This window comes from Thalassophryne amazonica, chromosome 8 (assembly GCF_902500255.1).
Source record: "Thalassophryne amazonica chromosome 8, fThaAma1.1, whole genome shotgun sequence".
Classification (NCBI taxonomy): Eukaryota; Metazoa; Chordata; class Actinopteri; order Batrachoidiformes; family Batrachoididae; genus Thalassophryne; species Thalassophryne amazonica.
The window spans coordinates 89546147-89570716 of record NC_047110.1 but is presented as its reverse complement, the minus strand read 5'-3'; the positions used below and the strand labels follow the sequence as shown (position 1 = coordinate 89570716).

The 24570-nt window shown below is 41.2% G+C and overlaps 1 protein-coding gene across 2 annotated transcripts in view; it reads right to left on the bottom strand.

The window, feature by feature from the left end:
* The window catches only part of il34 (interleukin 34), a 137581-nt gene that overhangs the window by 8225 nt on the left and 104786 nt on the right, over nt 1-24570 (bottom strand). The window contains exons 6-7 of one of the 2 annotated variants that reach the window (XM_034176961.1): nt 22052-22159; nt 4928-5108 (exon numbers count right to left, since the gene is read on the bottom strand). In XM_034176961.1, coding sequence (XP_034032852.1) covers nt 4928-5108; nt 22052-22159 — 289 coding nt within the window. Of the gene's footprint in view, nt 1-4907; nt 5109-22051; nt 22160-24570 lie in introns of both variants that reach the window. The other variant, XM_034176962.1, reaches the window with a different exon arrangement.

Sequence of the window (24570 nt, the reverse complement as noted above, 5' to 3'; positions counted from 1 at the left end):
CCAGCAATCCAAATGAGCTCCCGAAAATTCTGAACATGTTCAAAACCAGTACAAGTTTAACTGACCTTTTTCCAACTTGCGCCCAAACATGCAATCAATCAATCAATTTTATTTATATAGCGCCAAATCACAACAAACAGTTGCCCTAAGGTGCTTTATATTGTAAGGCAAGGCCATACAATAATTACGTAAAAACCCCAATGGTCAAAACGACCCCCTGTGAGCAAGCACTTGGCGACAGTGGGAAGGAAAAACTCCATTTTAACAGGAAGAAACCTCCAGCAGAACCAGGCTCAGGGAGGGGCAGTCTTCTGCTGGGACTGGTTGGGGCTGAGGGAGAGAACCAGGAAAAAGACATGCTGTGGAGGGGAGCAGAGATCAATCACTAATGATTAAATGCAGAGTGGTGCATACAGAGCAAAAAGAGAAAGAAACACTCAGTGCATTATGGGAACCCCCCAGCAGTCTAAGTCTATAGCAGCATAACTAAGGGATGGTTCAGGGTCACCTGATCCAGCCCTAACTATAAGCTTTAGCAAAAAGGAAAGTTTTAAGCCTAATCTTAAAAGTAGAGAGGGTGTCTGTCTCCCTGATCCGAATTGGGAGCTGGTTCCACAGGAGAGGAGCCTGAAAGCTGAAGGCTCTGCCTCCTATTCTACTCTTATAAACCCTAGGAACTACAAGTATGCTTGCAGTCTGAGAGCGAAGCGCTCTATTGGGGTGATATGGTACTATGAGGTCCCTAAGATAAGAAGGGACCTGATTATTCAAAACCTTATAAGTAAGAAGAAGAATTTTAAATTCTATTCTAGAATTAACAGGAAGCCAATGAAGAGAGGCCAATATGGGTGAGATATGCTCTCTCCTTCTAGTCCCTGTCAGTACTCTAGCTGCAGCATTTTGAATTAACTGAAGGCTTTTCAGGGAACTTTTAGGACAACCTGATAATAATGAATTACAATAGTCCAGCCTAGAGGAAATAAATGCATGAATTAGTTTTTCAGCATCACTCTGAGACAACACCTTTCTAATTTTAGAGATATTGCGTAAATGCAAAAAAGCAGTCTTACATATTTGTTTAATATGCGCTTTGAATGACATATCCTGATCAAAAATGACTCCAAGATTTCTCACAGTATTACTAGAGGTCAGGGTAATGCCATCCAGAGTAAGGATCTGGTTAGACACCATGTTTCTAAGATTTGTGGGGCCAAGTACAATAACTTCAGTTTTATCTGAGTTTAAAAGCAGGAAATTAGAGGTCATCCATGTCCTTATGTCTGTAAGACAATCCTGCAGTTTAGCTAATTGGTGTGTGTCCTCTGGCTTCATGGATAGATAAAGCTGGGTATCATCTGCGTAACAATGAAAATTTAAGCAATGCCATCTAATAATACTGCCTAAGGGAAGCATGTATAAAGTGAATAAAATTGGTCCTAGCACAGAACCTTGTGGAACTCCATAATTAACCTTAGTCTGTGAAGAAGATTCCCCATTTACATGAACAAATTGTAATCTATTAGATAAATATGATTCAAACCACCGCAGCGCAGTGCCTTTAATACCTATGGCATGCTCTAATCTCTGTAATAAAATTTTATGGTCAACAGTATCAAAAGCAGCACTGAGGTCTAACAGAACAAGCACAGAAATGAGTCCACTGTCTGAAGCCATAAGAAGATCATTTGTAACCTTCACTAATGCTGTTTCTGTACTATGATGAATTCTAAAACCTGACTGAAACTCTTCAAATAGACCATTCCTCTGCAGATGATCAGTTAGCTGTTTTACAACTACCCTTTCAAGAATTTTTGAGAGAAAAGGAAGGTTGGAGATTGGCCTATAATTAGCTAAGATAGCTGGGTCAAGTGATGGCTTTTTAAGTAATGGTTTAATTACTGCCACCTTAAAAGCCTGTGGTACATAGCCAACTAATAAAGATAGATTGATCATATTTAAGATCGAAGCATTAAATAATGGTAGGGCTGCCTTGAGCAGCCTGGTAGGAATGGGGTCTAATAGACATGTTGATGGTTTGGATGAAGTAACTAATGAAAATAACTCAGACAGAACAATCTGAGAGAAAGAGTCTAACCAAATACTGGCATCACTGAAAGCAGCCAAAGATAACGATACGTCTTTGGGATGGTTATGAGTAATTTTTTCTCTAATAGTTAAAATTTTATTAGCAAAGAAAGTCATGAAGTCATTACTAGTTAAAGTTAAAGGAATACTCGGCTCAATAGAGCTCTGACTCTTTGTCAGCCTGGCTACAGTGCTGAAAAGAAACCTGGGGTTGTTCTTATTTTCAATTAGTGATGAGTAGTAAGATGTCCTAGCTTTACGGAGGGCTTTTTTATAGAGCAACAGACTCTTTTTCCAGGCTAAGTGAAGATCTTCTAAATTAGTGAGACGCCATTTCCTCTCCAACTTATGGGTTATCTGCTTTAAGCTGCGAGTTTGTGAGTTATACCACGGAGTCAGGCACTTCTGATTTAAAGCTCTCTTTTTCAGAGGAGCTACAGCATCCAAAGTTGTCTTCAATGAGGATGTAAAACTATTGACGAGATACTCTATCTCACTTACAGAGTTTAGGTAGCTACTCTGCACTGTGTTGGTATATGGCATTAGAGAACATAAAGAAGGAAACATATCCTTAAACCTAGTTACAGCGCTTTCTGAAAGACTTCTAGTGTAATGAAACTTATTCCCCACTGCTGGGTAGTCCATCAGAGTAAATGTAAATGTTATTAAGAAATGATCAGACAGAAGGGAGTTTTCAGGGAATACTGTTAAGTCTTCAATTTCCATACCATAAGTCAGAACAAGATCTGAGATATGATTAAAGTGGTGGGTGGACTCATTTACATTTTGAGCAAAGCCAATTGAGTCTAATAATAGATTAAATGCAATGTTGAGGCTGTCATTCTCAGCATCTGTGTGGATGTTAAAATCGCCCACTATAATTATCTTATCTGAGCTAAGCACTAAGTCAGACAAAAGTTCTGAAAATTCACAGAGAAACTCACAGTAACGACCAGGAGGACGATAGATAACAACAAATAAAACTGGTTTTTGGGACTTCCAATTTGGATGGACAAGACTAAGAGTCAAGCTTTCAAATGAATTAAAGCTCTGTCTGGGTTTTTGATTAATTAATAAGCTGGAATGGAAGATTGCTGCTAATCCTCCGCCTCGGCCCGTGCTACGAGCGTTCTGGCAGTTAGTGTGACTCGGGGGTGTTGACTCATTTAAACTAACATATTCATCCTGCTGTAACCAGGTTTCTGTAAGGCAGAATAAATCAATATGTTGATCAATTATTATATCATTTACTAACAGGGACTTAGAAGAGAGAGACCTAATGTTTAATAGACCACATTTAACTGTTTTAGTATGTGGTGCAGTTGAAGGTGCTATATTAGTTTTTCTTTTTGAATTTTTATGCTTAAATAGATTTTTGCTGGTTATTGGTGGTCTGGGAGCAGGCACCGTCTCTACGGGGATGGGGTAATGAGGGGATGGCAGGGGGAGAGAAGCTGCAGAGAGGTGTGTAAGACTACAACTCTGCTTCCTGGTCCCAACCCTGGATAGTCATGGTTTGGAGGATTTAAGAAAATTGGCCAGATTTCTAGAAATGAGAGCTGCTCCATCCAAAGTGGGATGGATGCCGTCTCTCCTAACAAGACCAGGTTTTCCCCAGAAGCTTTGCCAATTATCTATGAAGCCCACCTCATTTTTTGGACACCACTCAGACAGCCAGCAATTCAAGGAGAACATGCGGCTAAACATGTCACTCCCGGTCCGATTGGGGTGGGGCCCACAGAAAACTACAGAGTCCGACATTGTTTTTGCAAAGTTACACACCGATTCAATGTTAATTTTAGTGACCTCCGACTGGCGTAACCGGGTGTCATTACTGCCGACGCGAATTACAATCTTACCAAATTTACGCTTAGCCTTAGCCAGCAGTTTCAAATTTCCTTCAATGTCGCCTGCTCTGGCCCCCAGAAGACAATTGGCTATGGTTGCTGGCGTCGCTAACTTCACATTTCTCAAAACAGAGTCGCCAATAACCAGAGTTTGTTCCTCGGCGGGTGTGTCGCCGAGTGGGGAAAAACGGTTAGAAATGTGAACGGGTTGGTGGTGTACACGGGGCTTCTGTTTAGGGCTACACTTCCTCCTCACAGTCACCCAGTCGGCCTGCTTTCCCGGCTGCTCGGGATCTGCCAGAGGGACACTAACGGCGGCTAAGCTACCTTGGTCCGCACCTACTACAGGGGCCTGGCTAGCTGTAGAATTTTCCACGGTGCGGAGCCGAGTCTCCAATTCGCCCAGCCTGGCCTCCAAAGCTACGAATAAGCTACACTTATTACAAGTACCATTACTGCTAAAGGAGGCCGAGGAATAACTAAACATTTCACACCCAGAGCAGAAAAGTGCGGGAGAGACAGGAGAAGCCGCCATGCTAAACCGGCTAAGAGCTAGTAGCTGCGCTAAGCTAGCGGATTCCTAAAAACATGCAAAGTGAATAACGTGTAAATAATTTAGGTGATTCAGCAGAGGGAGTGCTTTAGTTAAGGCACGTGAAGATAACACTGAAACAAATCGTTATCTAGGTAACTAGATCAATCTAACTGCGCAGATTAAACAGCTAACAGATACAGCAAAACACCGCTGTGCTCCGGAACAGGAAGTGATACAATACCGCAGTGAGAGCCAACCACCAGTAGAGGCAAGGGGAAGACAGACAAGAACTCCCCCCCCCCCGTGCCACCCACACACACACACACACCCTCTGTTAACCATTCACTAGCCCACCAGATCCATTAACAAGCCACACAGAGCTGCCACTCTGGAAAACCGTCACCAAACTCAGCCAGGTGTGAGAGCTGCTTTCCACTTACATTTTTCATTTGTTACTCACAGTCTTGTGCTTCTGTGCCTTCAAAGCACTCACTAAAGAGGCAGTGCATCGTGTGGCAGAAGTTGTCCAGAAGGGATTTAGGTAAGGCACATCGCCAGCTGGACTGTGGAACTGTATCAGGCAGATCCGTTAACCGTTCCCAGATGTCTTGGATAGTCTGTGGAAGATCCCGCTCAAACACCTGAGCAGACAGAGGGAGTGAAAGCCTTCACAATCAGAGGCTTTTGAAAAGGCTAAACATTTGGTCTAATTTGAAGTTTAGTCACTTAACACACACACACACACACACACACACACACACACACACACACACACACACACACACTTTTATTAATGGGAAATATCTTCAAGATGTTTCAATGCTAAACATAAATGAAACCAATCAATTACAAATATTTTGCTGATCAATAGAAACTTTAAATAATCTTTCTAGCCTTATTGGTTGTGAAGATATAGCAGGAAAATTGTTTTTGCATCGTGTTTGACCTTTGCCTGATTTTCTCCAAAGGTTAATCATCTCAAGACATCTTCTTAAGTAATATTCCCACCAAATTTGACAAAAATGTTTTCAGGTATTTATTTATTTCGTTGTTCGCAGACATACACACACGGGACCGAATACAATGCCCTCTTTCACTGCTTCACCAGTGCACTGGATAATAACATCTATAACCGAAATAAACCAATAAAGTATCCGTTGTGTGGTGATAATCATAGTAGCTGTATGTGGAGGGAGGCTTGGTTAGGGCCCCTTCACACACAGTGCAAATTTGGTCGATTTGCGCATAAAGCAGGAATCATATGCAAAACGTGTAAATCATAGCTGCGTCCAGTGCCTCGTACACCTGTTGCTACAACTATTTGCACGCACCAGTGGCTGAAAGATAGAGTGTGCACTGTGCGAGCCCTCTCGCAGCAAGTGTCAGCCAAATTCCAGGTGGCACGCACGCACATCTAACACCGCACACATGGCACTTTAAAAATGTGTGGCCATTTGCACGATTAACACGACAACAATCAGCAGACAATGACTGTTATGCTGGCAGTGAAATGTTTCTAGGTGTCCCCACGAGTGTGGCTGTGGTCTGTGCGCTGAGCTGACAGGAGGTGTGGCCGCCGACAGGAGCGGCTGTGGAGATCTGTCATTCTGGACATCCCAGCTGGACAACATGTACTGTGTTTGGACAGACATGGACTAACAACTGCCCACTGTGACACGCATGTGCCTGCTTGCTGTCATTACGTGGACATAAATAAAAATACATATCGCTGAGGCAATGGCTGCAGCGAGCATGCGCACACACTGCAGCCCATTTACAGGCTGCCCCCAGGTTGAAACGGACTGTCGGATCATAACACGCAGCGGGTGATCTGACTGTTACATCACCCACGTGAGCTCTGTTCCACGTGATGCAGTGTCAGTCCTGTGGTGCACCATCCACAAGACACACGTGTCGGCAGGACACACACGTGGGCCAGCTGGACACATGCCAGCAGATGTGGACATGATGAGACAAGCAAGCTAGTTCTCATTCATGTCATTTCATGACTGTACATCTACATGTCATCTACAGAGGAACAGACTGATCATACTTGTATTGCCCCCTTGACAGAGGGATTCAATATAATGCAATGTTTTTATATGGTGTGTATGTGTTTTTTTTAAATACGTCCATGTCTTTCGTGATATCAGGCAGTTTCCTGCACCTTTCACAGGCCAGCGATGGCTCAGTGGTAAAGTTTCTGACTGGCAATCAGAGCTTTTGGAAAGTGCAGGTTCGAATCCCATGGGTGACATGTATTTTTTACTTTACTTATTTTCACAGCAGCTGTGCGATGTGTAATCACATCGCGCAGCTGCTGGCACTGTGTTCCTGCGTGCACAAAATGGTTGCATCAGCATTGTGCATGCCTGCCCCTCTGTGCAATGTTTTCGTGGTGCGTTCATATGAGCTGTTCTGATGGGAGTTGCCCTGAGTTGTACATATTCGCACAATGTGTGAAGGGACCCTTAACACTGTATGTCGCAAGATGGCAGAAGGTGTACAGCTATGGCATAGTGTGTTTTTAGACTCACTGGAGACAACTATGACCTGAGACCCACCAGACAGTGGACAACTAGATCCTCCTTGAGAAATGAGGACTTAGCCTGGATAGCCCATCTCATAGAAAAAGTAGAGGAGCACACCTGGTGAAGACAGCGAAATCAGTGCAACAAAGTGAGAGAATGGGAGTTGGACACAGTATTTTTGCAGCTAAACAATGTTATGTCACTAAATTAACCAGTTTGTCTGTGCCTCATCTGAATTAAATTGGGCAGCACAGTCTCATTTGAGGGTGGTTGAGGGTTAAAATATGATGTATATGATGCAATATTCCTACATGCTGGGACAGCCCTCATTTATCCCCATCAGAAACATGGCACTTTCTTTAAGTTTTTGGACAAATTACAGAGCAAACAAAGTGAAAATATAAAGAAACGTAACGCTGCGGTGGAAAGTGGACGTGTTGCGGTTTGTTCATGACTCAGAGTTAAAACATGTTGAGGCGGTTGTGCAGGTGAGAGAACGCAGCTAATCTGGCTAGGTGTGCAGGCTAAAACCTACAGACATGACCTCTCCAATTTGCCTTGTTTGGGTAAAGAATCTCTCCAACAGGGTTCTTACACAGACACAAAAGGATGTGCTTGCAAAAGGACTAAATTTCTCAGTGACCCCTAAACATATACCGACAGTAGATTACATCACTGCAGTAGAGTCAGCCATTAAACATAACAGTCTGTCAGAGTCAGAAGATGGGGACCTCCGGCTAAGAGTCACAGCAGTGCTGAACAGTGCTAAGCCTCCTCCTTCCAACATCACAGGAGAAGAACGCAGAAGGATCAAAGCATCCTTATCCTGCCAGCGGATAAAGGCAGATGCATGGTGGTCCTCAACACATCGGATTATGAGGCTAAGATCAACAACTTGCTCAGTGACTCCAATACGTACAAGCGTCTGAAGAGATACCCCACAAGCGGCTATAAGAAGAAAATCATTAACTACCTCCAATAACTGGAGAAAGAGGGACTCATCGACAGGCAGGCGTACCACAGACTGTACCCTGGGGACGCCACTCCATGCATCTATGGGCAGTGGTGGGCACAGATAACCAAAAAATTAACTTTGATAACAGATAAGATAACTGAAAAGTTATCTTTGATAAAGATAAACCAATAAACCACTCAAATGTATCGGAAGTTACAGATAATCGATAACCGATAAATTCTGGTGTTGTCTATGGGACATTTGCAGTTATTACAGAGCTGAAATTGATTTTTAACACGATCGCTTTTGAAAGCATCAAAAGCAGTAAAAGACCTAAAGAATAAGCAAGAATGTTTAACCATGCTGCCCCTGCAGGAAGCAGCACAGACAAATCCTGAGAGCACCCACAAAATAAACTCTTTATTAATCATAATCATTTTTCTTTTAACAGTCTGCCCCTGCTGGAAGCTCTTGTTTACAACAGCGCTCCCACCACAGAGGCACACTGAGAGCAGCCATAAGGCCAGCTCCCTATCAATTTCAACACTCCGGTCAGGCAAAGATCTTGAAAAATAAAGTCATACTAACTTATGGTTTTTGAAAAAAAAAAAAAATAGAATAACTCCATTAATGTCAATTCTCTCATTTATACAAAGTTAAAATCTGACTCTTGCTTGCCTCTACTGGTGGTTGGCTCTCACTGCGGTATTGTATCACTTCCTGTTCCGGAGCACAGCAGTGTTTTGCTGTATCTGTTAGCTGTTAATTTGCGCAGTTAGATTGATCTAGTTACCTAGATAACGATTTGTTTCACAGTGTAATCTTCACGTGCCTTAACTAAAGCACTCCCTCTGCTGAATCACCTCTAAATTATTTACACATTATTCACTTTGTGTGTTTTTAGGAATCCGCTAGCTTAGCGTAGCTACTAGCTCTTAGCCGGTTTAGCATGGCGGCTTCTCCTGTCTCTCCTGCACTTTTCTGCTCTGGGTGTGAAATGTTTAGTTATTCCTCAGCCTCCTTTAGCAGTAATGGTACTTGTAATAAGTGTAGCTTATTCGTAGCTTTGGAGGCCAGGCTGGGCGAATTGGAGACTCGGCTCCGCACCGTGGAAAATTCTACAGCTAGCCAGGCCCCTGTAGTCGGTGCGGACCAAGGTAGCTTAGCCGCCGTTAGTTTCCCTCTGGCAGATCCCGAGCAGCCGGGAAAGCAGGCCGACTGGGTGACTGTGAGGAGGAAGCGTAGTCCTAAACGGAAGCCCCGTGTACACCGCCAACCCATTCACATTTCTAACCGTTTTTCCCCACTCGACGACACACCCGCCGAGGATCAAACTCTGGTTATTGGCGACTCTGTTTTGAGAAATGTGAAGTTAGCGACACCAGCAACCATAGTCAATTGTCTTCCGGAGGCCAGAGCAAGCGACATTGAAGGAAATTTGAAACTGCTGGCTAAGGCTAAGTGTAAATTTGGTAAGATTGTAATTCACGTCGACAGTAATGACACCCGGTTACGCCAATCGGAGGTCACTAAAATTAACATTGAATCGGTGTGTAACTTTGCAAAAACAATATCGGACTCTGTAGTTTTCTCTGGGCCCCTCCCCAATCGGACCGGGAGTGACATGTTTAGCCGCATGTTCTCCTTGAATTGCTGGCTGTCTGAGTGGTGTCCAAAAAATGAGGTGGGCTTCATAGATAATTGGCAAAGCTTCTGGGGAAAACCTGGTCTTGTTAGGAGAGACGGCATCCATCCCACTTTGGATGGAGCAGCTCTCATTTCTAGAAATCTGGCCAATTTTCTTAAATCCTCCAAACCGTGACTATCCAGGGTTGGGACCAGGAAGCAGAGTTGTAGTCTTACACACCTCTCTGCAGCTTCTCTCCCCCTGCCATCCCCTCATTACCCCATCCCTGTAGAGACGGTGCCTGCTCCCAGACCACCAATAACCAGCAAAATCAATCTAAGCATAAAAATTCAAAAAGAAAAAATAATATAGCACCTTCAACTGCACCACAGACTAAAACAGTTAAATGTGGTCTATTAAACATTAGGTCTCTCTCTTCTAAGTCCCTGTTAGTAAATGATATAATAATTGATCAACATACTGATTTATTCTGTCTTACAGAAACCTGGTTACAGCAGGATGAATCAAAAACCCAGACAGAGCTTTAATTCATTCTTAGTCTTGTCCATCCAAATTGGAAGTCCCAAAAAACAGTTTTATTTGTTGTTATCTATCGTCCTCCTGGTCGTTACTGTGAGTTTCTCTGTGAATTTTCAGAACTTTTGTCTGACTTAGTGCTTAGCTCAGATAAGATAATTATAGTGGGCGATTTTAACATCCACACAGATGCTGAGAATGACAGCCTCAACACTGCATTTAATCTATTATTAGACTCAATTGGCTTTGCTCAAAATGTAAATGAGTCCACCCACCACTTTAATCATATCTTAGATCTTGTTCTGACTTATGGTATGGAAATTGAAGACTTAACAGTATTCCCTGAAAACTCCCTTCTGTCTGATCATTTCTTAATAACATTTACATTTACTCTTATGGACTACCCAGCAGTGGGGAATAAGTTTCATTACACTAGAAGTCTTTCAGAAAGCGCTGTAACTAGGTTTAAGGATATGATTCCTTCTTTATGTTCTCTAATGCCATATACCAACACAGTGCAGAGTAGCTACCTAAACTCTGTAAGTGAGATAGAGTATCTCGTCAATAGTTTTACATCCTCATTGAAGACAACTTTGGATGCTGTAGCTCCTCTGAAAAAGAGAGCTTTAAATCAGAAGTGCCTGACTCCGTGGTATAACTCACAAACTCGCAGTTTAAAGCAGATAACCCGTAAGTTGGAGAGGAAATGGCGTCTCACTAATTTAGAAGATCTTCACTTAGCCTGGAAAAAGAGTCTGTTGCTCTATAAAAAAAGCCCTCCATAAAGCTAGGACATCTTACTACTCATCACTAATTGAAGAAAATAAGAACAACCCCAGGTTTCTTTTCAGCACTGTAGCCAGGCTGACAAAGAGTCAGAGCTCTATTGAGCCGAGTATTCCTTTAACTTTAACTAGTAATGACTTCATGACTTTTTTTGCTAATAAAATTTTAACTATTAGAGAAAAAATTACTCATAACCATCCCAAAGACGTATCGTTATCTTTGTCTGCTTTCAGTGATGCCGGTATTTGGTTAGACTCTTTCTCTCAGATTGTTCTGTCTGAGTTATTTTCATTAGTTACTTCATCCAAACCATCAACATGTCTATTAGACCCCATTCCTACCAGGCTGCTCAAGGAAGCCCTACCATTATTTAATGCTTCGATCTTAAATATGATCAATCTATCTTTATTAGTTGGCTATGTACCACAGGCTTTTAAGGTGGCAGTAATTAAACCATTACTTAAAAAGCCATCACGTGACCCAGCTATCTTAGCTAATTATAGGCCAATCTCCAACCTTCCTTTTCTCTCAAAAATTCTTGAAAGGGTAGTTGTAAAACAGCTAACTGATCATCTGCAGAGGAATGGTCTATTTGAAGAGTTTCAGTCAGGTTTTAGAATTCATCATAGTACAGAAACAGCATTAGTGAAGGTTACAAATGATCTTCTTATGGCCTCAGACAGTGGACGACTCATCTCTGTGCTTGTTCTGTTAGACCTCAGTGCTGCTTTTGATACTGTTGACCATAAAATTGTATTACAGAGATTAGAGCATGCCATAGGTATTAAAGGCACTGCGCTGCGGTGGTTTGAATCATATTTATCTAATAGATTACAATTTGTTTATGTAAATGGGGAATCTTCTTCACAGACTAAGGTTAATTATGGAGTTCCACAAGGTTCTGTGCTAGGACCAATTTTATTCACTTTATACATGCTTCCCTTAGGCAGCATTATTAGACGGCATTGCTTAAATTTTCATTGTTACGCAGATGATACCCAGCTTTATCTATCCATGAAGCCAGAGGACACACACCAATTAGCTAAACTGCAGGATTGTCTTACAGACATAAAGACATGGATGACCTCTAATTTCCTGCTTTTAAACTCAGATAAAACTGAAGTTATTGTACTTGGCCCCACAAATCTTAGAAACATGGTGTCTAACCAGATCCTTACTCTGGATGGCATTACCCTGACCTCTAGTAATACTGTGAGAAATCTTGGAGTCATTTTTGATCAGGATATGTCATTCAATGCCCATATTAAACAAATATGTAGGACTGCTTTTTTGCATTTACGCAATATCTCTAAAATTAGAAAGGTCTTGTCTCAGAGTGATGCTGAAAAACTAATTCATGCATTTATTTCCTCTAGGCTGGACTATTGTAATTCATTATTATCAGGTTGTCCTAAAAGTTCCCTGAAAAGCCTTCAGTTAATTCAAAATGCTGCAGCTAGAGTACTAGCGGGGACTAAAAGGAGAGAGCATATCTCACCCATATTGGCCTCTCTTCATTGGCTTCCTGTTAATTCTAGAATAGAATTTAAAATTCTTCTTCTAATCAGGTCCCATCTTATCTTAGGGACCTCATAGTACCATATCACCCCAATAGAGCGCTTCGCTCTCAGACTGCAGGCTTACGTGTAGTTCCTGGGGTTTGTAAGAGTAGAATGGGAGGCAGAGCCTTCAGCTTTCAGGCTCCTCTCCAGCTCCCAATTCGGATCAGGGAGACAGACACCCTCTCTACTTTTAAGATTAGGCTTAAAACTTTCCTTTTTGCTAAAGCTTATAGTTAGGGCTGGATCAGGTGACCCTGAACCATCCCTTAGTTATGCTGCTATAGACTTAGACTGCTGGGGGGTTCCCATGATGCACTGAGTGTTTCTTTCTCTTTTTGCTCTGTATGCACCACTCTGCATTTAATCATTAGTGATTGATCTCTGCTCCCCTCCACAGCATGTCTTTTTCCTGGTTCTCTCCCTCAGCCCCAACCAGTCCCAGCAGAAGACTGCCCCTCCCTGAGCCTGGTTCTGCTGGAGGTTTCTTCCTGTTAAAAGGGAGTTTTTCCTTCCCACTGTCGCCAAGTGCTTGCTCACAGGGGGTCGTTTTGACCGTTGGGGTTTTTACATAATTATTGTATGGCCTTGCCTTGCAATATGAAGCGCCTTGGGGCAACTGTTTGTTGTGATTTGGCGCTATATAAATAAAATTGATTGATTGATTGAAAATATAACATATATCTTTTAATGTTGAATAAGGCACTAATTCTGAGGTTTTGTAACAAACACAGACCGCAAAGCATTCTGGGTAAAAGTGCTAAACAGTGATTGGGTCAGTAATCTATTATATAAACTAACACGTTAATGTGACGTGTGTCGGTTTAAAGATAAATGTGCTTTTGTAAAATATTCCATTTTTATTTGTAAAAACAGGCATTTTTACGGAGCCCTGGAAGTGTCATCGCAATTGCATGTTTTAAAACTTTTATGATGTTGTAAAACGTGCACTCAATATTAGTAAGTAAGTAAGTAAATTTATTTATATAGTGCCTTTCACAGACATGACGCCATGTACACACGTTGTCGGGTATTTGTAAAACCGAATATCTTACACTTTCAGTTTGGGGAAAAAACTTCATCCACACTATGTCGTTTAAAAAAAAAATCCATCCACATCAAACCGTATAAATGTGTTGTAATTAGTCTGCCAAACCTTTGGGTGGCGGTACTGATTAAAATTCTATCCAATCAGGAGCCTTATTCTCTTGTCATCACTTCCACAAAAACTAAAAACATGGCGCCAACTTTGTTCGTGTGGATCGATAAGGAGTCGGAATTACTTCTAACCGTAGTTTTAGAATACAAAGTTAAATATATGCACACAAAAAGCGCCTGGACAATGGACAATACCAACACTTTGAGAGCAGCCATGTACCCAGACATTTAATACTGCCATGAACACTCCTGGCCAGTAGATGGCAGTATCGGCCTTGAAAAAATGTCAAACAAAATTCCAGATAATCCGTGTCTGCTACATTTAAGATGCGTGGAATTTAACAAACGCAAATACACTAACGTCTATAAACCCAGAGAATATATTCACGAGAGTTTTAGGCACTAGAGGTTAATGCTGTTATCTGTGGACCCTGAATAGAGTGTCTGAAATGCATTTGTCCCGTCGTGAACGTCTGAGATTACCTTATGCTACCCATAATGCATTGCTGCCTGGCACAGCACGTGCTCACAAAACCTTAAAAATTCAATCAATCAATCAATCAACATTTATTTATAAAGCGCTTTACAGCACCAACTGGTGTCCAAAGTGCTTAACATTAAAAACACAAATTTACAAAATAAAACACATATAAAATAAAATTTTAAAACAACACATAAAAAAAAAGAACATAAAAATAACAGAACATGTCACCTCCCCACTAAGTGTTAAAAGCCAGTTTAAATAAATAAGTCTTTAACTTAGATTTAAAAAGTGCTAGGTCAGGAATAGTACGTAACTCAAGAGGTAGCTCATTCCACAGTCTGGGGCCAGCTACCGCGAAAGCATGATCACCCCAGCGTTTATATCTTGACCTTGGAACATCTAAGTAAAGCTGGCCAGACGCCCTTAAGGTCCTACTGTAGGTGCGCAAAGTTAAAATTTCAGACAAGTAGGGAGGTGCAAGGCCATAAATAGCTTTAAAAACAAACATTAAAATTTTAAAATCAATTCTAAAACGAACTGGAAGCCAGTGGAGTGAGTATAGGATGGGCGCAATATGCTCACGTCTAGAAGTGTTTGTCAAAAGACGAGCAGCAGCATTCTGCACCAACTGGAGACGCACAAGAGACGACTGATTAATGCCCGCATAAAGTGCATTACAATAATCAAGTCTGGAGCTGATGAAAGCATGAATGGCCGTCTCAAGATCACGTCTACTGAGAAAGTGCTTTATTTTAGCCAAGAGGCGAAGTTGGAAAAAACTAGCTTTGACAACAGAATTTATCTGTTGATCAAACCTCAAACAGCTGTCAAATATCACTCCCAAATTCTTGACAGCTGGTTTTACATAGTTAGCCAAAGCACCAAAATTTGGTGTTACCACATTTGGTATGCCAGTGCGCTCAAACACCATGATCTCAGTTTTACCATCATTCAGGTAAAGGAAGTTTCGGGACAGCCACTGCTTTACATCACGAATACAATTAAATAATGATGACAAAGCATCACTCCCATTAGTCCTCACAGGCAGATAGATTTGCAGATCATCTGCATAACAATGAAAGGACAAATTGTGCTGGGTTATAATTGACCCCAATGGCAGAATGTACAAAGAAAATAGAATCGGCCCAAGGACAGATCCCTGCGGCACTCCACAGCACAGAGGAGCAGTTGATGAGGAAAGGTCCCCAATCATGACAGAAAAGCTCCTTTCAGCCAAATATGATCTAAACCACTCAAGTGCAGTACCATGAATGCCAATAAAATGTTCCAACCGGGAAACAAGTACTGTGTGATCCACAGTATCAAAGGCTGCTGTGAGGTCCAACAGAACCAGCACAGCAGGATTCCCTGCATCCACCGACAGAGTAATATCATTATGAACTTTTAAAAGTGCTGACTCAGTGCTGTGTCGCGATCTAAACCCAGACTGGAATTTTTCAAGGATGAGATTGTCTTCTAAAAATGATTGTAACTGTAAAAAGACAACCTTTTCTAAAACCTTAGATAGAAATGGCAGATGAGAGACAGGTCTAAAATTGGATAAAACTGATGAGTCCAGGTGAGGTTTTTTAAGAAGAGGTCGAACCACAGCATGTTTAAAAGCAGCTGGAACAGACCCTGATCTAAGACAAGCATTGATAAAAGTTAGGAGACCCGCCCCAACAGTATTAAAAGCCTCCTTCAGCACCTTAGCTGGAACAACATCAAAAGGACAACTTGTAGATTTTATGTGTTTTACAACATCAGCGAGAGATGCAAAAGAAATGGGCTCAAACTGTTCGAGCACAGCAGAATGTGCACGAGGAGCAGACAACTCAACATTACAGCTCTGATCAGCGTTCTGTCTGACTGATGAAACCTTATCAATAAAAAACTGAAGAAACTCCTCACAGGTTGTGGTTGTAGCGTCCAACAAAACAGAGGTGTGTGGATTTACAACTGAGTTTATAGTCTGAAATAACACACTGGGACGATGACAACTGCTCGAAATAATATGAGACAGATATTGTGCTTTTGCCTCCTTCACAGCCTTCTGATAGTCAGTCAGACTGTCCCTCAGAAAACCCAGAGACACCTGTAGTTTGTCCTTTTTCCATTTTCTCTCCGCCCGTCTGCAGCGTTGCCTGAGGGCACGGGTCGTGGCATTTAACCAGGGGTCGGATTTTGATTTCCTGGATTTGCAGCGCATCGGTGCAACAGAGTCCAAAATGACTGTGCATGTAGAGTGGAAAGAAGAGAGGATGTTATCTTGGAGTAATGGAGAAACCAGTCCATTCATGGCATAAAACTGAGAGTCCATGAAGGCAGCAGCAAAGTCCCCCGCTGTCGAGGAGGTGACCAAACGGTGGCGAGAGCCAGGAACAAGTGGCTTACTAGCAGATGGAGGAGCAATAAATTCAAAAATAACAGGAAAGTGATCTGAAATAGCAGCGTCTGATATGTCCTTAAGTGAAACTGAGAGCCCAAAAGAAATAACCAGGTCCAAGGTGTGTCCAAGATTATGTGTTGGTCCATCCACAACTTGTGTTAGACCAAAAGAGTTCAGGAGGCACATTACTTTAAAACGAAAACATATATCTGATATTTTCACTTTATAAACTTCAGACATGACAATAATTTTAAATAACTTGTCTAAAATGAGTAGTTAAAATTTGAACCATACGTTAAACATGTATGCCTCTGGATGACTTGGTGACATTGCGATTATATTAGTATTGTGTTAAAGGAAATGACTTTTTTTTTGGTTACCACTTCTCCTTTGCTTACAGACAATAGAGTGGTTTCTGTTTGCAGAGGATACAACAACATGCTTATTAGGAAACTTTTAACAGGTAGGGCTCAACAGCTTTAACAGTTTTAAAAATGTTTTTCACTGTTCAGCTTAGTTTAGTACGTTATCGGTCTAAAAGTTATCGGACGGTAATTCATCGGAATGTAATTAGTCCGATGATTTTTAAATTTATCTAAAAAGATAATCCGATAATGAAAACATTATCTTCAATAATTATCTGTTATCGGATTATCGGAAGTGTGCCCACCACTGTCTATGGGCTGCCCAAAATCCACAAACAGGATGTGCCACTCAGGCCTATTGCATGTAGCACAGATTCCATCACTTACAATTTGGCCAAGCACCTCAAGTGGATTTTGGCTCCTCTAGTGGGTAACTCAGACCACCATCTGGAGAACACACAAGATTTTGTGAACAAGATCAAGGAACTTGAGGCAGCATTGAGCAAGCTGGAGGCAGATGAAACTATTGTGTCATTCGATGTGACATCATTGTTCAGCTGCATCCCCACTGCTGAGGCTGTCACAGCTGTGAGGCAGAAGCTGCTGGAGGATGTGTCTCTTCTTGAAAGGACCAAACTTACACCAGACCACATCTGCCAACTCTTGGAGATTTGTCTTAACACCACGTATTTCCTGTTCAGGGGGAATTACTACAGGCAGATCCATGGTTGTGCGATGGAGTCTCCAGTATCCCCCATTGTGGCCAATCTGTACATGGAGTTAGTGGAGAAGAGAGCCCTGGTGTTGTTCATGGGCATCTCTCCCAGTCACTGGTTCAGATATGTCAATGACACTTGAGTTAAAATCAAGCAACACAAAGTGGAGGCCTTTACAGAGCACATCAACTTGGTGGACTCCAATATCAAGTTCACATGTGAGGATGCCAGAAACAACCATTTAGCCTTCTTGGACTGTGATGTTACGATTGGAGAGAACAGGCAGCTCCAGACAGGGGTTTACAGAAAACCCATCACACTGACCAAAATCTGCTTTTTGGCTCAAACCACCCCCTTGAACACAAGCTCAGGGTGATCAGGACTTTTCAACATAGAGCCCTACAGGTGCCCACAACTACAGAGGGAAGAGCTAAAGAACAACAACATGTCCGGAAAGCCCTCACAGTATGTGGGTACCCACGATGGTCCCTGGATAAAGTGCAGAAGTTCCAAAGAACAAAGAGACCAGACAGACAGGAGAGAGCCAAGAAGAAGAGGAGTGTCTCTCCCTTATTTAGCAGGAGTAGGGAAAAACTGCAGAGGGTCTTCAGACAGCACAAAATCCCAGTTTACTTTAAATCTGTTAACACCTTGAGACAGAAATTAGTTCACCCTAAGGACAGGATCCCTAGTTACAAACAGAGCAATGTAGTGTATTCTATCAGATGTCAGGAAAACTGTAACGAACACTACATAGGTGAGACAAAGCAGCCGTTGCACAAAAGGCTATACCAGCACCGCAGAGAGGGCGCCGGTGGACCTCAGTCTGCAGTTCATCTCCACCTTAAAGACACTAACCACACATTTGAGGACAAGGAAGTTAAAATCTTAGCCAGAGAAAAGAATGGTTTGAGAGGGGAGTGAAAGAAGCATTGTATGTGAAATAGTTGAAACCCAGCCTTAAACGGGGAGGGGGTCTGAGACACGCTTTGTCCCCTGTTTACAATGGGGTACTCAGGTCAAAGCAGTTTCAGTCTTTTGTTCATGGTAATGAGTCATTTACATTGTCAGGAGAGTCATCAGGAGAGGCATCAGTCCCATCATTAAGACGGACAGCTGCCCTGTCATTAGGAGGGTGCTAACTAGAGCATAATAGGTGCTAATTAGAGCAATTGTTAATCACTAGCCTATGGCAGTCTGCCTCTCGGTAGGAGGGGTCTGGTTAGGTTTAAAATGCTTTTGCCGGCTTCTGTTATTCTTCACTACAAGAGTCAAGACAGAAGTCAGACTACCAGAGCCAGTGATGCCGGTAACGCGTTACTTAGTAACGCGTTACTCTAATCTGACCACTTTTTTTAGTAACGAGTAATCTAACGCGTTAATCTTTCCAAATCAGTAATCAGATTAAAGTTACTTCTCCATGTCACTGTGCGTTACTATTATTTTTGCATTGTGGGTCGATAGCAGCATTAAACTTGGTCTGTGGGCAGGAGGTCGGGGTTCGACTGAACTGCCCACTTTAAGCGAACTGTGAGCTTTTAATCCGCGTTTTTTTGCAGCTGCTCGACTCGTCCTCACCTCTTAAAGCGCGGTGATCAGCACACCTGCACTGAGCTTTACAAAGAGATTTTTATACTTTTTTTCCTCCTTTATTTAGAATTCTGAGCTGAGCTGCTCTGTATCTGGTCGTTAAAAACAGCTGATCCTCCGCGACGCGTCAACAACTACCACTATTTTCCACTCAAATGCACCTAAACTCTCTTTCTGAGGACCACATGATGTGAAAACGCAATAAAACTTTCTTACCTGTAAATCTGGTCATGTTTTCTGCATAAATAAATGTTATCCATTCTTTGTGCTCAAACGCCAAAGCAGGGGCGAATCCAGATGGAATGGGAGCGTGGGGCAAGGATGTGCCCCCTCCCCCACAACACCCCTAGATTAAAGGTGCAATTTTGAAGCCGTTTTTTACTACAACTAATATTGCTTAAAATAATAATAATTTCGACAAGTAAAATGTTTAGAGAGAATTTAAATGTTAGAAAAATGTTAGAATTTAATAGTTACCTTTATAAACAATGTAGGTTTGAAATTGCAAGTTTTACTGTTACAGTGCTGTCAACAGTTAAATATGAGGTCAAGAAAGACGTCTTTATTTTACTTTTTATAAAACAAGTATTTATTTTCATTGAAGTCAAGCAAGGGTGACTGTAAAGTGAGTTTTGGCAAAACAGGTATCATTGTCATGTTGAGGTGGCAGAGGGTTGTTGTCGGCAGCTGGGAAAAGTAACTAAAAAGTAACTAGTAATCTAACTTAGTTACTTTTACAATTGAGTAATCAGTAAAGTAACTAAGTTACTTTTACAATTGAGTAATCAGTAAAGTAACTAAGTTACTTTTTCAAAGTAACTGTGGCAACACTGACCAGAGCAAGAAATTCAGCTAAGGAAGTTTCTGCGATCTGAAGCAAAACGTCCTTGCGTCAAGCAACCCAGTCCAGTCGAAGATTCAAGCTTCACTACTAAATGATTATATAATTTGATTACAGCTTTAGTCATTCATAAAACAATGTTTGCATGAACAGTGGGGGCCTGTGAGCTAGTTCATGCAACCCACTCAAGCTGCTCTGCCTACAATGACATGCATCACGCCGCATAATTACCACATAGTTCCTACGGTCTACGTGATCCACTAAACACTTCTTCCAAATTGGACAAGCTTTAAAGATGCAAATTTCCCAGCTCCCCCTTTGTCAAACAGTGCCACTGTTGCATCCCCATCACTGCTGCTCCTCAGCCCCACCTGCACCCCGCCATCCACCTGTGAGCCCAGACTGGGGAAATACCTATATCTAACCATCACTCCCCAATATCACAAACAAGCAGCTGCTGCTCAAATAATGTGGGTTAAATGTGAGCGGCCTTCTTACTGTTACACAGTGCTTTTGCAAACTCGTTCTCCGAGTCTCACAGCATCGCACAGTTGCACGTAATGTCATGATTCTAAAAGTGCTGAGTGAAAAATGATGTAGCGCATTTAAATTTGGATGCAAAAAGGTATTAAAACAAACATAAAATAACATTTAAATGAAACCGTAATATGAACAACCTAATTTCTTCTATTCTGATAACTTGTATTTGTCTTCAGCTTGGAGGTGCTGTGACTGTTGAGTCTTTGTTCAGCTCTCTGACTCCCTAGAATGGAGATAATAACTGGTTTGTGGATTGTTTTTGCAAGATGTCACTTTATAAAACAGCACAATCGTTCACAAATCAATGAGTTCACCAAAACGAGCTGGACTCTCATTCTACAGTAACTGAGTGTATTCATCAAAGCCATTTACAACTTATCACATTGTCCATAACAGCAAAGTCAAGGGTTTGACTTACAGCTCATAAGGATCACATTTTGTTAATTTATAAAATTGCTGTTGGAACCTTCAGTAATTGAACTTAACAGCAAAGCTGTGACTTGGAACATGTTGTGCCAATAATGGTAAACTATTCCAAGTGAAAAGATAATTTGACAAACGCATCTCCAGAAGTCATAACTCAGAACTCTGGATAAATGTTCAGTCAGGTGTCAGAGTTGAGGTCAGTGAATGCTGCTGTTGTCGTAAAATTTTTACTGCGAATCACAAGAGCAGAAAATATTTAGATATTCTCCTCGTGTCTAGACATACAGTCTACTGATGTTAGATTGTCTGCTGTGCAGCATGCCCTCGGGGGAAATGCGCTCTTGCTCAATTTTGATTGAAGAAGTTTGCAAATGCTGTGTCGGATTTAAAATGAGCCAAACTGTATCAGATATCCAGTACAATTTAACTTGGGGGTCAAAGAGGACACGAATTAAGTGGACTCAAATACTATAAATGGCATTTTGGTAAAACAGTAAACAGGAGTTATCATATGAGCAAATCTAAATTTAAGACAGACCCTGTACTCTTTAGCCTGCACAGTGCCCGGATGTGAGTCACAAAACAACCAGTGTCTTTAACCCCTTAAGCCCTAGAGCCTATTTAAGCCTATTTATTAAGCCTATAGAGCCCCCCCCCCCCCCCCCCAAAAAAGAATTCTGATTTATGTCTTTATTTGATTGGCGTTTCTGCTGTGGTTAGTTGATATGTGAGTGAAGTGGATACTTTTGTAGAGGAGACTTCGCTTGACATTTTGATGTACGAGTATAATAAGTGTATGTTGGTGTCAGCATTGGTTAGTTATGAGTGTTCAAATGTTCCAAAACAGGGCAAGTCCCCCAAAAAATGGGGACTCTAGGGTTTAAGAGGTTAAAAATCCAGCGTCAGCAAACTCCCTGATGAACAGATAACCAGATAAATAGAGTCTGCATTTAAATTAATTGTGTGCCTTCTTAATAAATAGGATCAACGTGACAGCCTTCTCCTCTCAAACACATACTGTCCCCAACATTCTGCAGGTAATTCACTTAAGAGTGATGTGGTGTAAACATACAAGTTTACCTCAGAGGGATGAGACTGTCTGAAAACTCCTTCAGCGTCCCTGAAACGCGTTTCCAGCATAGCAGTATATGGACGGGAAGGATGTTTCTCTGGCAGAACGCGAATAATCTGCAATAACAACCAGAGAAGTTGTTGTTAATTTTATGTTTAAAGGTGTAACGATCGGTACATCACTGTCTTTGCCACAGAATTTATGTAATCACAATTCAAAGGTCACAAATGAGGATTGAAGTTTGGCAATCAGGATCAAAGGACAGCAATTAGGATCAAAGATCAGGTTCCAGTTCAAAGGTTACAGATGACGACTGAGGTTTGGCAATCAGGATCAAAGAGCAAAAAATTAGGATGAAAGATCAGGTTCAGGTTCAGAAGTCTGTAATCAGGATCGAAGTTCAGTAACAGGATCAAATATCATGTACTCAAGGTCAAAGTAGCTTTATTTGTACCCAATGGTAGATTTGGTTTACAGTGAAGTGAGTCACCGTTTCTCCACACACACAGACAACACTTAAAACACGATAAAAAAAACAAAACAAAACAGTGACAACAGTGCTTCATCTTAAAAGACAGGGATCAGCGCAAGTAAGTAAAATATAAAGAAAAAAATCATCCTAGCTGATAAAAAACAGGACAAGAATAAATACATAAATAAAAGCTATACTTGTTAGGTTCCGTTGATCACTCTGATGGCTGCAGGAACAAAGCTTGGTCACTCGGTCGATTTTAGAGACCAGCAATTTATATGTGCAGCCTAATTGAAGAAGCTGAAGTTCACAATACCCATCTTTCAAAATAAGACCAGTTATCCTCTGTAACTGTCTGGTATATGAGGATTCTGAGTTAATCTGAGGCTCTCCAGTCAGCCTACTGGACCTCCTCACAATTTGATTCAACAAACCTTTATTTTTAAGGATGAGGTTGCTAAACCAAGACATCAAGGTAAAAGATAAAATGTATTCAATAAATAAGCAATAAAAAGGCTCAAGAGTTCTATCAATGTGGCAAAAAACCCAAACCTACTCAAAGAGTGCAAATGCTGAATGCCCTTCTTATACACAGCTTCACAGTTTGCCTCAAAAGTTAGTTTACTGTCAATGATTGTTCCAAGATATTTGTATTTTTACACATACTCCACTGTCTGACCCTTTATGAGAGTGGGTTCCTGAGTCCCTGGGAGTCTTCTGAAGTCAATACACAGCTTTTGTTTTAGAAGTGTCCATCTGAAAAAAGGATCCATCACACTGTACAACAAAGTCCTGAGTGACTGGGCCACGACGCGTTTCCTTCTCATGAAGCAAACTCATGATAACAGAGTGATCTACGTATTTTAAAATAAATCTGTCTTCCCTGCTGCTGCGACACATGTGCGTTTAAAGGATGAACAACACAGAGGACAACAGCACGCAACCCTGAGGGGAGCCAGCGGACAAATGGATCTGATCAGACAATGTTCCAGCTCGCACTCTGTATCCTGTTTGTTAGAAAAAATTAAATCCAGCTCACCAAGTTACTGCTTAAATTAAATTGCTCTAAAAGTCTGTCTGTTAAAATGTGGGGTTGAACTGTGTTCAAATCAAGTGAAAAATCAATAAATATAAGAAGTTCCTGTGGGATCCTCAATGTCTCTATGTGGCCTATAAGCAAACTGCAAAGGATCAATATCAGGCTCCGTCTTCTTTAAGATTTCAGACCTCACCAGTTTCTCAATAAAAACTTTAGGTACTGGATCAATAACAAGGATTAGAATCACTGGTCTGCAAATTAAAACAAAGATGAATGACCAGGATTGAGGTCAGGATCAGAGGCTAGTGTTCTGGATCTCATGAAACTTTTGTTGTCCAGGTAGTGATCTAGATCTGTTTGATGAAAATGTATTTTTGGACTGATGGAGTGGACTATGCTACAGTGGAAAAGGGACTTAATACAATAAAACGTGTTTACATTGTAGCTCAAAGGCTGATTTCAAAGATATATAGGGTGATCACAAAAACACTCCTTGATTTCAAATAGCTATAATATCAAAACTCATTGGAATATATTAAAAACTAGTGTGTTGCCCGTAGGGATCCCCGCACTTTACATTAGCTTGTGTCTATGAAAATAGGTAGCTGACATTTCTCAAGAGTGGTAATACATTATGCAAAGTTTCTATAATGAGTTGGAATGGCGTGTGAGTCCAGAATGATTTTAGAACTTTAGACCTCAACAGTTTTTAGAAGAAGAACTCAACCCTGTTAATTTAGTGTCTTAATGTATTTAGAAATAGTTTAGGTTCTTGTTATCATATATACACTATTATTATCATCATCATCATCATTATCAGTGTTATCATTTTATTATTACTTCTATTTTGTCATTTGATTTTAAATGGACCACAATAGAAATGTGTGTTTTAACTCTCTTGTGTCATCCATGTATTTTTAAGGTATTTACAATTTCATTATGTACATACATTGAACTTACTAAATAAAATCACACAAATGCATGCACACACGCTTTTAAAATATAGATGACTTACC